Genomic DNA, 15,327 nt, shown 5'->3' on the forward strand with positions numbered 1-15,327 from the left:
TAGTCTAACTTTTCTTTTCTATCTTTGGTTACGTTTAAATTAGTCGAGACGGTTTCTATATTTTTATTGGATGAACGCAACAGAATACGACGACATTCATTTGGAATAGATTTATTTTCTTTATAAGTTTCACTACCTAAACTTGGATTACATTTTTGGATATGGTTGAACGTATTATGTATATTCGTACAACATTCTTCCTGTATATCGGACTTAAGGGCATTTTCTTGATTATCTTGATTCTTGTCGGTGACAGAATTACTTCCATTTTCTTTAATCAAGGGAACATAAGATAGCGGAATAGGTGGATAACAACAACGATGATTTAATTCCCTGGTTGTAATCGCTAAACGTTTCTTGTTTAATCTCTCAAGATTTTTGATATCCTTTTCAGAATGTTCTTTTCTCTTCGTAATAATATTTCTATTTTTCAGGTCAATATTTTCATGATTCATTGAAAGTTTTATATTTTCATTAGAAGTAGATACATTATGACTTTTTGTTGGTTCTTGGGCATTAGTCTTGTTTTCGTTGCCATTCAAATCAATAGAGGACCTTTTTGGTAAATCACTTACAGTCGCTTTTTGGTTTATTGGAGTTCCAATGGCATCGTCACAAATTTTTGGAAATTTTAATAATTTATTTAAAGGGAAATCTTGATTTGAGATTAAACTCTTTGTTATTACCTTAACATCAGTCCTCTCTTGCTCATTCAGATGCTTATTTTTTAAATCCCCATCAACTGATATTGTTTCATTCTTAGATGTTCTAGTATTGTCATCAATTTCTTGGCCTTTAGTTTCTCTTATTATGTCATTATCTACTGATATCCACTGACTTTTTATTTTACTACAATTTTTTTCTATGGCAGCAAATTTCTGTTTTTCTTGTACTTCAGAAAGTACTTTTCTTTCACAGTTCCTATTCGAATTGATATCCAAATTCACTTTATTTTCCAATTTAGGACTCGTGTTTACATGTAATAGGCAATCATTTCCCGACCTGTGATTTAGTTTCAAGTTGATGTTATTGTTCTTGTTCATGGCCTCATTTTCTATTATATTTCCATCATTCAAATTTGTAGATATTGTTAAATAAGGTTGACTCGAAAAATTACTTGGAGAATTATTAGATGTCATACTTACAGGCAAATGATTTCCAGACCCATGACTTAAGTTAAAGTTGATATTATTTGCCACATTCGTCATTTCATTTTTAGTCATATTTCCATCATTCAAATTGGATGACACTGTTAAATAATTTTGACTCGAGGAATTACGTGGTAAATTATCCGAGGGAATCGCATTACCAATAATAACTGGATTAACAACAGGAGCCGCAAATTGAGTTGTGTGATACAAAGTAATATTCGGTGTATTGTTTGGTACAACATATGGAGCCACACCACCTAAACGAGTTTGTACGGCAGAATAAGGGTCATAAAACATATTTGATCCTATGAGTAAGACATTCTGTAAAGCAGTCTGTGTCTGCTGAGGTATTGCAGTAATATACATATTCCTTGAATCCGAAACAAGATTGTTGGCTATGTCATCATCCTTATTAACATAATCACTTTTATCACTATTCTTATTGAGTACAGCTTCATTACATTGATGACTTATTTTATTTGACAAAATAGGGACATTACTAGAATTTGTATTGACCTCTGTTCCCAGATTGTGAAGAGAAGCGTTTTTGTTCGTTAAAGGTGAGGAGACAATTGTTGATGAATCTAAAATCGTCTTGGTGTGATAATTGCTTTTTGCACCCAGAACTTTTGTAGTTGATCGATTCATCTCTGTAGAATTCTGTAATCTATTACATACATTCTGAGCGGGTCTCAAATCTACTGCTCCATTTTTTTCTTTTTGATGGCATGGTATCGACTGCTTCGTGACATTAACATTATTCCTAATGCTTGTGACTTTATTACTTTTTTGTATTGACGATCTACAATAGGAGGAGGAATCATCATCAGAGGATAATTCTCCGATTTCTTGACGTAACTCATCATCCATCAATTCTTCTAAAAGATCGTAATCTGAATTTTCTAATCCAGATATAAACGGATCTTTTTGACGAACAATTTCATGATTGGATTGTTTTTTCTGTTCACCCGGCAGTTTTCTTTGTGCGTTGACATGTGCAGCAATTTTTGCATTTTCTTTTGATTTTTTTGATTGTCCAACTGAGAAATTTGAGTAATATGCTTGGCCTGGACTGTAGGACAATTACTTGGCTCAGACTTATTAGGGGAGAAATTTTTATTTGGCGGTTGTTTAATGTGACAGACATTTGGAGTCTTTACATCTTGAAGTGTAGTAGAGGAGGTAGTTCTCACTATTCTTTGATTCCGTAAACTATTTTCAGCATCTTTTTTCAATTTAATTTCAAGAGCAGTCGGATCTCTACTTGGTGTTTTTTGTGCACGAATAGCGTTCATGACACTTTCCCAGTCCTGTGGTGATGAAGTCGACTTCCCAAGATGTTCAAATTTTACAGAATCCGATTTAGCCTTTAATGGCATCTTTTTAGTTACATTCCGCTCATCATTAGTACTTTTGGACATATTAACCTTAATTGCCTTATTTTCTATTATTTTAATAGAAGAATTATTATGTATGTCAGAAATGTTGTTATTTGGTAATGCTGCAGTTTTAACCTTGTGCCCCACATATTGCTGAACAGTGTTGATCTGGTTGCCATTTATAGGTTTATAAGAAGCAAAAGATATGGGATTAGTTTTTGTAATCATATCATTTGTAGTATTAATAGGGGATCGTAAATCATCTACCGTTTTAGATACACTGGTTTCTATCTTAGGCATTGGTCTTTCTAAATTTTTTCGATTCTGCTGTTGCAATAATAATATTAAATCCTTCTGATCTTCTTCTGAGAGATACGATCTCTTTGTAGGTTTGCTTACTGTAACTGACGATTGTTCCATATGAGATGTTGCAATTTTTATTCGATTATCATCTTTAGTGGCTTGCCTACTTAATGGAACCGTAAGATTAGATTCTTGTTTTGGCTTTGATTGTAGTATATTAGATATTACAGGATGATCATTAATTATAGATGTCTGTTTTCCTGTAGTTCGGTTACAATGCACATTTGGACTATGCTTTGTATATTGAACAGGAGTATCTACACGTGAAATTTCTGTACTACTTTTAGTTTGAGAGTACCTAACATTAGTAAATCTATTTTCAGTGATACTCCGGGATAAGTTCATAGAGGTTTCTTTTAACAATTGTTCTTGACGATTGCTCATATCGTGTTGTTTAAGTTTAGCGTCACTATGTTTATTTTTGTGCATATAACTAAGACGTGAGAAAGTATTTGGTGCATTGTCCGTCTTCTTTTGATGGCCTATTTGTTTGGCACATGATGGATTTACAGAGCGCTCAATTTGATTACTAATATTAGGAATTAAAGGTGTGACTTTGCTCATAGGTCTTATTTCTTTTTTAGCAATAACATTTGAATTTCTTACTGATGATTTTTCTACTACCTTATTGCCTGTGCCGGCATTTATACTTTGTTGTAATTCTTTAAGAAATTCTTCAAATGTTTTCTGCCCTCCTGATTCAGCAAATGGAGAATATTGTTGATTCAAAGCACTATTACTTTGGCTGTGTCTACTGGGTGGTTTATTGCTGTTCGATACATTTGTCTGATCTGAAAAACTACTAGGAACAACCTTGTTTTCATAAGTACGATTTTTCGTCACTTCTCTGTGATTCATTAAACTTGTTGCAGTATCTATACAGTTACTCTTTATTAGTTTATTTGTGGACTTAGTTACATTCTGTGTAAGGTGTGTTACAGAGCATCTTTCATTTTGCCTAAATTGTTGCTTTTCAGTATTTATAACATTATTCATATTAAGTACACTGTTAATTTCCCGCTTTAATTGATGTAACTGTTGTTCTGTTTGTTTTTTGTTTATATACACTTTAGGTATATCTGGAACTGTAACAGCTTTTGGGCTAACGAATGATTGTGATGGGAACTCTGGAGAAATAATAGCTTTTGCTCTTTGTTCTATGTTATCATTCTTATTATAGTGAGTTTGATAGTAAGCAGTAGCAGAATTGAACATATCCTCATTGGCAACATTTTGACGTCTGAAGTCCAGTAATTTTCTAATACTTTTCGTAACCTCTTCCCTGACAGCATCAACATGAGCTTCTTCAGCTACAGTACTAGATGTGGGTTTTACTATTGATTTTGTAGGAATATTCACACTATCTAATGACTGAGCTCTCTCAATACTAAGTTTTCTAGTCACTTTTGAAGTTGTATTTACAGCTACTTGGCCATCTGCAATACTTAACTCACTGTTCTTTATAAGTGGTTTATCAGTCAGAAGATTATTTTCAGGAGATTTGTAATCGTCCATTGAGAATAATCCATCAAAAACAACATTCATATTGTTCCCTTCCGAATTGATTGACGTTATTGAAGATTTTCCTTGACTGTCATAATCACTATCAGTTATTGCCAATTTTGTCTCAGTTTCATCCTTCTTTTCAGTACCTGATTTGAATACTTTCATGCCAATAAGACAAGAAAGAGAATTTGACTTCTGTTCCTTCGGAATCTTTTCTTTTTTTGACTTCTTTTCTTTTTTCTTCTCTTTACTTTGACAATTATCTTTCCGCCTTTCACGATTAAATTCATTATCTTCATTATCTTCATGATGTTTTTCAGATTTCTTTTTTCTGTGTTCTTTACTTCTCTCTTTGCTGTGAGGTCGTTCTTTCTTCTTTTCAATTTGTTTAGTTTCAGCCACAAGACTCAAGGGATCTGTATCCTCTTCAGATGTTGTTAAAATGTGTTTTTTCTTCTTACGCGGTTTTATTGTTACACATTCTGTTTCCATACAACTAGAAGCACTTTCTGTTCGTTCAGGATCAAAATGCCACATCTCTTCAGGCTCTTGAAACTCTACTAGATGCTCGTAACCTAATTTAGTAGATCGAAAAAAAAAAGTCTTAATACTTGTATAAAGTTGCATAAAAATCATTATAATTTTTCATAAAAATTATGATATTTTTATCAGACTATTAAAGATAGGAAACAAATTTTTTGTTAGGTATGTTTATATTTAGCATAACCTACAGCCACGATTGTTTTTTTATTTATATTATTTATATATTGTTATATTCACCTTAACTGAGAGAGCAGTGGAGCAACATGATAAAAGTTTAAAGGAAATATAATCATAATAAATCTAAATTTTATACTAGCGTGGCCAGCTACTTATTTTAACCAATTGCAAATAGAAAAAGTCAAAGTTTTTTTAGCACTCACATTATGTAATATCTCCAATTCTGTCATTTTTAAAGTTATAGGATGCATCTTATGTGAGTCTCGTACAAATTTTGTTTTAATTGAATCAGTGTATGTAACAAAATCTTATATGTAACGCTGACTCAGATAAACATAATTTACCTTTTTCAATTCCATAATATATGTCGGTCTCGTCGTCCTCCTCTTCAGGCAAATGCTCGTAGGCACTGGGATCCAAGTTAAGATACTTTAGCTCGGTGGTGAGAGCGCGTGTGCCGCCGTTTGTGCGCTCCATGTACGACCGGCAGTTCTCTAACAATTGTTCCCTGAAATTGGGTATTATGTAGTTGTAACGATAAAACATGAAATATATCAGCTATTGTAGGCTTATAGGTAAAGCATTTTCTTTTACATTAAACAAAATTAAAATATTTCATTTTTCCATAATAAATTTTGGATTTTTTGTCATCCCATAACAGAAGATCAACAATGCCACATTGCATATTTACTTATGTAATTCATGCAACTGAAGACACGCTGAATATGGCACTAGGTGTCACAAGTCTAATCAACTATCTTATCCATGCATAGTAACCAGGAAACACTGTCACTTTACAATGATTTTTTGCAACAAACTTACTATATGTGGATTGATATCAAATTTAATTGTTGAAAGTTTCGTTAGAACACTTTACATTTTATTGTAGTAGGTACCGGTTTAACTGACGTCTAATTAGATTCTTAATCATGGGCGACTGTGGCGCGTTCATGACTACCTCACATTCATGTTAAGGATCACGAACTGATCCCGAAACTAATCGAGCTTTCTCGATCTAATTACACGTAGTAAACCAGTAGTTATTGTATTAAAATGTCAACAAAGTTGATTAACTGTAATTGAACTGAAATTTAACCATGAGTAAGTTGACTTGATATTAATATTAATAATTTTTATTAACTGTTGTTCAAGAGTTTACCAGGAATGTATGGTTTGGGCATTGAATATTTAAAAAATGTATTATTATTCAATAAAAGTTTACCATGAATATATATCTGGTTGACCTTACCTATCCATGTCCCACGAGAATGTTTTAACCCTGGGCCCCGAAAGACAGACAGTGAGATCCTGACAGAGTTCAGCACTAAGCCCCAGCGCCTCTCCCTCTGAGAATATCGCAGTCGACAGCACGTTTGCTCGCTGCTGCGTTTGTTTCAGATTCAACGTTTCCGAAGTCTTCACAAAGTTGGTCTGTGTTCGGCTATCATTCGCCCAGCTCCCGAACTCTGACTTGACCTCTTCTTTTGAATCATCATCCTAAAAATGTAATTACTATGCTTACTATTAACTTAATGAAACACAATGAAGATAAAAAGAATACTTCTCCTTCTCATCCTACTATTAAAATAATCTTACTTCATAACAGTAAGTCCAATTTTAAATATAATGGATGACTTAATATCTTATATAAATGATTGACTTATATATCTTTAAGGAAAATTGCAGTTTTCTTGGAAAAATATTTGTACTCCATTGACAATCCTTAAGTGGCTTCAATTTAAATGTATATTATTATTAAAAGATGACTCTAAATTGATTAATTTGCTTTTAAATTTTATTTTGTACTTGCCATCAAATACAAATTTTTATGGATAAATTAAATGAAAAAAATATATCAGGCTTACTCTTATATAAAGCAAGTTTTAAATTTTTAATAAATTCGTCATAGTCGTAGAATACTGACGGATCTGACAAATATTAAATATATATATATATATATCGGTCAGTATTCTACGACTATGACGAATTGATTCTTTTTAAAGTCTATAAGACTTATTGTTATACCATATCAGTCTATGTGATAATATCATAGTACAACTCAAGGCTACAGCTTAAAAATATAATTAAAGGTGTGTCAATTAGGATGTAAATTGTATGTTTGCGTGTGAGTGTACATGCGTGTATGCGTGTGTGCGTGTGTGCGTGTGTAGGTGAGTGTGTATGTGTGGAGGCGGCATATATTAGTATGCGTAGTGTACTGACGAGGGCGAGCGGCGGCAGCACGGGCGCGGCCTCGAGGGCGGCGTACATGGCGGGCGAGGGGTGCACGGAGAAGGCGGTGAGCGCGCACTCGCAGCGGATGCGCGCGCTGGCCGCCAGCAGCGCGCCCAGCTGCGACAGCCACGACGACAGCGTGCGCTCCGTCGCCCGCGCCTCCGACTCCTGCAATTGTGTTCACGCACGAAAAAAAATCATATTCTTGAATGATTAATTGAATTTTAGGACCGAGATTTGATATCAGATTATTAGGTTAATGAATCAAATGCACTGTTAGGCATGAATCTTCCATTTATCATCAAAATTATATCGGCCGTTAACTAGCCACTGATGAACACAAGCCTCCTCCAGTTATGTCAACAGTTGTCAAGATTGAGCAAGCAAATTAGTAACAGCAGTTAGGTTTTTATGATGTTTCAGGGACACAGCTGCCTATCATTCGACCATTAAGTTGCCTATAGCCTCTTACGACACTCACAGGTAAAAAATAGGTGACCCTTTCCATACCGCCGCATGGCATCTTTTATCATAAAAAGTGGAATAAACAGCATTGCTTGAAAGGGATATACTACTAGCGAAACTAAACATTTTTAACAATAAAATATGGATCGAAAAACCACAAAAAATTTTGAGCTTACAATATATAAAAAGACTAATTTTTTTTTTTTATTGTAGATTTTGTAAATCTCGAAATATATAATATATCGTAAGATATTTTATAGCATGTGTAGATTCTTTTTTGAAAGAAATAACAATATTTTAAAAATATTTTTAGTTTTACGTACCAGTAACAATTTCACATTTTTATCCTGTACAACTACCATTATTACAGTTCTTATTATAAAAATTGCATACCTTTTCAGTCTTCAATTTGAGCTTCTCCAGTTCATTCATGCCGGCTGTAATTGCTCTCACATAGAGTTCGCATACAAATGGCTTCATCTCCTCCGTACTCTATAACAATTATAAAAATATATATTTTAATATTTTGTCACATTAAAGAAGTTAAAAAAAAAAATGTAAATGTGCATACTACATAAACAATGTGAGGCAACGGGAACACACTGTAAGTACAAAGTTATGGACTAATAGGTATGCATACTTGTAATCTAAAACTGCATATAACACTTTTTGTTTACAAAGTTATAGTCCTTCCAATCTTTACGTATGAATAGTAGACTCTGTACAAAACGAGTGTAAAAACATTAGACTTTTCCTTTGCTTTGTCTGTGCTCGATCCTATATGGTATGTGAGCAAGGTCATGTGTACATGATCATACGATTTTTTTCTTTGTGGCTCTTCATCACTGCGGCATATCAGGCCAACAGATACTCCACACTACACATGTGTAAGGTTATGTTAATTTAGAACTTAATTTGAACTGACATTTTGTCAGTAATTCCTTCGCCCACCTACATAAAATCATTATTTATTTTGAATATGTTAAAAAGATATATCAATTAATCAATCTAAATTACGTTATAAATATTATATTTTCATATGTAATATTGGCCACCAGCCGTGTGTGTGGACACGCGCTGATGCACACTAGTGAGTGTGTATATAGTGTGGGCGGGGTACCTGCGCGTGCACGGCGGCGGCGAGCGCGTGCGCGCGGCGCGCGCGCGGCGGCGGCGGCGGGCAGGCGCGCGCGCGCCACCAGCCGTGTGTGTGGACACGCGCTGATGCACACTAGTGAGTGTGTATATAGTGTGGGCGGGGTACCTGCGCGTGCACGGCGGCGGCGAGCGCGTGCAGGTGCGCGGCGGAGGCGGCGGGCGCGGCGAGCGCGGCGGCGGCGGCGGGCAGGCGCGCGCGCGCCACCAGCCGTGTGTGTGGACACGCGCTGATGCACACTAGTGAGTGTGTATATAGTGTGGGCGGGGTACCTGCGCGTGCACGGCGGCGGCGAGCGCGTGCAGGTGCGCGTCGGAGGCGGCGGGCGCGGCGAGCGCGCGCGGCGGCGGGCAGGCGCGCGCGCGCCACCAGCCGTGTGTGTGGACACGCGCTGATGCACACTAGTGAGTGTGTATATAGTGTGGGCGGGGTACCTGCGCGTGCACGGCGGCGGCGAGCGCGTGCAGGTGCGCGGCGGAGGCGGCGGGCGCGGCGAGCGCGGCGGCGGCGGCGGGCAGGCGCGCGCGCGCCACCAGCCGTGTGTGTGGACACGCGCTGATGCACACTAGTGAGTGTGTATATAGTGTGGGCGGGGTACCTGCGCGTGCACGGCGGCGGCGAGCGCGTGCAGGTGCGCGGCGGAGGCGGCGGGCGCGGCGAGCGCGGCGGCGGCGGCGCAGGCGCGCGCGCGCCACCAGCCGTGTGTGTGGACACGCGCTGATGCACACTAGTGAGTGTGTATATAGTGTGGGCGGGGTACCTGCGCGTGCACGGCGGCGGCGAGCGCGTGCAGGTGCGCGGCGGAGGCGGCGGGCGCGGCGAGCGCGGCGGCGGCGGCGGGCAGGCGCGCGCGCGCCACCAGCCGTGTGTGTGGACACGCGCTGATGCACACTAGTGAGTGTGTATATAGTGTGGGCGGGGTACCTGCGCGTGCACGGCGGCGGCGAGCGCGTGCAGGTGCGCGGCGGAGGCGGCGGGCGCGGCGAGCGCGGCGGCGGCGGCGGGCAGGCGCGCGCGCGCCACCAGCCGTGTGTGTGGACACGCGCTGATGCACACTAGTGAGTGTGTATATAGTGTGGGCGGGGTACCTGCGCGTGCACGGCGGCGGCGAGCGCGTGCAGGTGCGCGGCGGAGGCGGCGGGCGCGGCGAGCGCGGCGGCGGCGGCGGGCAGGCGCGCGCGCGCCACCAGCCGCGCCAGCGCGCGCGCGCAGCCCTGCAGCGCAGCGCGCACCACGCCCGCGCACCGCGGCACCACCATGCATCGGGCTATTATCACCTGCCGCACGAACATACCATCATTCCTTCGATACAACACCCACCAACTACTACACCATACGACGCTTCCTTCCAATTCGAAAAGTGAATCATCACTATTGATATAAAGCCACAAGTAATCTATAATTTTATAACAATACATACTTTAAAGTCAAAATCAATTCTAACAATAAACACTATGAATTCGAAAAGTGATTACAGCAATATTTTGATGTCGACTAGCAATTGGCACTTTAACTTTGAAATAGAGCAAACAACACAGTCAATCTAACAATACTGATGAAAACATCTAAAATAATGTTTGACCAAATATCATTGTCTATGATAATGAAACTTGCCTCGGCGCCTTAAACAATTTTTTTTTAAAAAAAGAACAATTAACATTCCTTTAAATCAGTGATCAGAATTCAAAGTTCGAAATTCAAAATTATTATAATAATATGAAAATTTCAGACTTCGCCACTACACATACATTTGAGTACATTATTCGAGTCTTTATTTATAATATGCTATTATAACGTTAGGAAGAATTTCTAAAAAAAAAAATGCTCCGACTCTGAACTTGATTTACTGAATTTTTTGTCTAAATAAAATATAGTAATATTAAGTATTATTTTGAGTTTAAATAAATAATCCAGAGCAACAATTTTTACTAGTTAGTGCTTCACAGCTACCCACAAAAAAAAAGTATATTAATTTGTATACTCTATTCTCTCAATTCAAATTTGAAAATCACCCTGATTTGAGAAATGTTTAACCTAATTGCTTGCAACACTGGAAAAAACGAGTTTGTTTTGATTAAAAAAAAAAAACATTAAGTCAGTCAATGACTGATGTTTGGCTGACAAAAAGATGTCCTGTTTTTTACACTTGATGCTCTTTCTATATAATCTAACCCCTTTATTCATAAAAACGACAAATATCTAATAAAACTATTTTAATTATTGAACTGTTTTTCTCTTTTTTATACACTATGTTCCAAATTTAAATGAAAGTGACTAAACAGAAATATTTTAGTTTTTATGAATAAGGGGGTAAGATTATATACTAACTTAACACATAGGTCAATCTGTGTACTGATACACAAGAATATTTACTACCTACAACAAAAGGTTGGCTTTGTAAGGTTGTTACGTGGTTTTATAATCTACACTAATACAAACATACATGAAATATACCAACTGACAAAATCCAAAATTACAGTATCAAATTTTTGTTTCGAAAGAAGCGAGAGGTTTGTTTGAATCGAAGCATTTGGTGTTCCATTGTTTCTGCCTACCCTAATGAGAGACAGGCGTGACAGATATGTATGTATGTATGTATTTTTTTTCCGGTTGTCTTCAAATAGAAGGAAGTTCGCAATTTGGTTATATATTTTTTTATTTGTTACCTTATAAATAAAATACTTATAGATTGGTCCCATAGAAATTTGATCAAAATTAGATTAGTTCAAAAAAAAACTGGTTAGGCCTCAAATGAAGACACCTTTTTTTTGAAAATCTTAATCTTAAATTATAATTTTAACAAGAATATTTTCTTTATTAACCTGCGCAATGAGGGTAGCAGTATCTTTACTATTCTTCCACAATTTCTTCTCGCGGGGCGACGTCTCCAATCGGCAGCGAAGTCGCTCAACCAACTGGTATCCCTTGCGGAGTGGTGTTTTCTTCGCCTTTAACAAATACAACTGTATAGTATACCTAACGATATATCTAATCTATTTAAAATAATAATGAAAAGCATTTACAATCTATCTATATTCTCAACAACTGTCTAGTAGAATTAATAAAAATATCAACTCTCCTGGACAAATGGTAAAAGGAGTTTTAAAAATGCATGGTGTTTGGGCACAAACTCTATTAAATAAAAAGTGAAGCCAAGCCTAAGTATTATCCTAATATAACACATTTTTTATTGCAATTCTGCATTGATTTCTAATTCACAAAATTGATTACGAATTCAAAATTTACAATACCAAGTCAAACATCAAAGCAATTTTGACAATAATTATAAAAAAGACTCGATGTAGATTACTAAATAATTGTCAGATATGACAACAAGATTTGGAGTTGACATTATAAAGATCACTAAATATATAAATATCTAAGATATAATACCTGCAAGATCTTATTCATCATCATCAACCTGTCAGCCATTACACGTACACTAATAAATATAGGCTTCCCCCTATTGGGGGGAGGTGGGAACGGTTGCCTCTGCAATTAAGCTTTGGCTATATTTTAAAAGGGAGACTACTAATTAACCCTCGAACATAAAAATCCCTTAGTAGCCTCTTATGACCAGAGGGAGACTTTGTACAAAAATCGATTGCTTAGACACCTCTGTCCCATTCATGTTTCAACCGTGAAGTAGTTGTGTTTACATAGCAGTGTTTCGGTTTGAAGGGTGGGATATGGTGTGAATTTACTGGGTACAGAGGAATAACATCTGAGTTCTCAGGAATGGCAACGCATGGGGGGTATCATGGGCGAAACAGTATACTCTGTTATGTCCATGGTACTGTTCATTTCTATAGGCGACGGTTACCACTTTCCATCAGATGGGCCGTCAGCTTGTTTGCCATTCTAGGTTGTATTTAAAAAAAGCCTCTTATGAAACCCAAAGGAAAGGAATATATGGCCCATTCTATGCCAAGACCACCAAGCAATATTTACGCAAGTTTGGAATTTAATATTTAAATTTTTTTTTTAATGGTATCTTTTTATTTTATAGTTTATGCATTGCTTGGAATTGTTTTCAAGGATTGTTAGTAATGGAAAGGTAAGTCCTCATTGTTATTAATATACCCCTATCAGGTCGACCTACACGCAGTTCCGCCTGGAAACTATCGTGACTAATTTATCATTGAATTCGTCACGCTAACTGCTAGGTTAATTGACCTGCCTTTTCATCCTTACCTATCATCTCTCACTGGCACCTCGCCCGTGTATACCGACAGCACAGGCAAGGTTGCCATGCCATTTTCACCCTTAAAAACTTACCAATGTGATGCACTGTGCCTGTTTGTCCCATTTGTGCAAAAGTACAAACTCCAAATCTGTGATCAGCTCCCACACGTCGATTGTAAACCCAGCCTCTCTGCTTAGCAGATCCGCGAACGTCGGTTCTACGCCTTCAGAGGTGGTGTTGTTATCTGTACAGAAATATACATGTCCTTATTTTTGTTAATTGCCTCTATAGACTATCAAATATAACTTATTTATGAAATGTAATATTTGGTTTCCGACCCTGGAGATCATACTTCTTTCACGTAAACTGTATATTTAATGCTAAAAGCATTCTCTCCCAGTAAACCTTAGGAAATTATCAGAATATTCGAATGTAGTAATAGTAATAATTGATATACATACATACTAAAAATACATTACATATTTATTTTATTGCAACAAACATTTAAAATTTAAATACCGGATTCAAAGTGCAATAATCCCTTATTTATTATAATACAAAATGACGCCCGACATATAGACAAATAGTAAGTAATAATAGAAAGTAAGGTTTTGATGTAATATGACACATTTCTATATTAGAAATGCTATGCTTATTTATATATTTATGAAAACATGTATATACCTGCCCAAGAGTATGAAGAATAATTATACCAAGTTTTGTTAAAATCCATCGAGTAGTTTTTATTTCTATAACGAACAGACAGACAATAATTTTACTGATTGCATTTTTGGCATCAGTATCGATCACTAATCACCCCCTTATAGTTATTTTGGAAATATATTTCATGTACAGAATTGACCTCTCTACAGATTTATTATAAGTATAGATTTAACTTAACTAGGTGTTATCTTGTGGAAGCCCATATCACTGGTTATTTAAATAAAATAATTTTGTTTAATTTCGCAACCAGTGGTAGTAGTAGCGAAACCAAACAAATTAATTCTAATCAAATAACCAATATTTATTACCTATTGGTGCTTCAACGATTTAAGAAATCGTGACAAAGTTTGGGAAATATAGAATGGAGGAAATAAACAACTTTTATTCCAATCACGTGGACATTATAAAATATTACATTATTGTATGGATATGATGTTAATTATAAAATTACTGTTATATTTTTTATCCCCACACTTCAGTTTTGAAGATTTTTATTTTACCTGTACTTTCAACTTGAACTCGAAATATATCCTACACTATATCCTGATCACTGAACCCTGAAGTTCAATTTAGCTACTTCTGATACATACAACACCATCTGTGTAACATATGACATATAGATTCCATCTTAATCAGTGGAACTAACCTTTGGCTTCCTCCAACTGGTCCACATCACTGATTTCCACCATGCCAGCCCTAACTCTGTCCATGACGTTACTGGCCAGCATCAGTGCCAAGTCGTCGCATTTGGACGCGGATAGCTGTCGCAACCGCGTCACAAACATCACCCCGCGTTCCTCTTTCAGCCATTCTAGAACTGGGAGTAAGCATTAAAGACATAAAGTATGACAATTAATTAATATGATGATTTCTATAGAATCATATAATGTAGAGATATCTTATTAATATAATAAAATGGTATTAACAATATGGGAAATATTAAAAAAAAATTACAAGAGAAAGGAAGCAAATGAAGGTCTGTTTGAATCAAAGAATTTGGCAATCCATTGTTTCTGCCTACTCTAATGGAAAACGCGTGACAGGAATGTATTTATGATAAACTGATGTCTGAGTCTGACGATAAACTGTCACTGCAGCCTATGGACACCTGCAACACTAGAGTTGATTAGGGGGAAAGGGATTGTTAGTAATGGAGACTAAGAATCGTATTGCTAGCAATATACCCAACCAAGTCGACCGCCTCGCGGTTCCCCCTGGAAACCATCATGTATAATTCTTGTCGAATTAATCATGGTGGGCCAACTGACCTGCATTCATTCTAACCTATCATGTTTCACTGGTGCTTCGTCGGTGTATACCGATAGCGCGGGCGGGGTTACCAATCCATTTTCACTCATTAAAAAAAACCACTAGGGTTGTCATGTGCGAGTTGCCGACTCTGAAGAAATCTACACATATGAAATAGCAGGCAAACAGCTTTTT

The 15,327-nt window shown here is 37.2% G+C and overlaps 1 protein-coding gene across 1 annotated transcript in view; it reads right to left on the reverse strand.

The window, feature by feature from the left end:
- The window catches only part of LOC113519469 (uncharacterized), a 38,968-nt gene that overhangs the window by 16,508 nt on the left and 7,133 nt on the right, over window positions 1-15,327 (reverse strand). Inside the window, 10 exon segments of the mRNA XM_031909571.2 lie at window positions 2-2,090; window positions 2,093-4,974; window positions 5,464-5,627; window positions 6,369-6,616; window positions 7,343-7,522; window positions 8,213-8,311; window positions 10,064-10,252; window positions 11,798-11,923; window positions 13,254-13,405; window positions 14,531-14,701. Of these exon segments, the coding sequence (XP_031765431.2) occupies window positions 2-2,090; window positions 2,093-4,974; window positions 5,464-5,627; window positions 6,369-6,616; window positions 7,343-7,522; window positions 8,213-8,311; window positions 10,064-10,252; window positions 11,798-11,923; window positions 13,254-13,405; window positions 14,531-14,701 (6,300 nt within the window).

This window comes from Galleria mellonella, unplaced genomic scaffold, assembly GCF_026898425.1.
Source record: "Galleria mellonella isolate WM207_F2 unplaced genomic scaffold, CSIRO_AGI_GalMel_v1 utg352, whole genome shotgun sequence".
Classification (NCBI taxonomy): domain Eukaryota; kingdom Metazoa; phylum Arthropoda; class Insecta; order Lepidoptera; family Pyralidae; genus Galleria; species Galleria mellonella.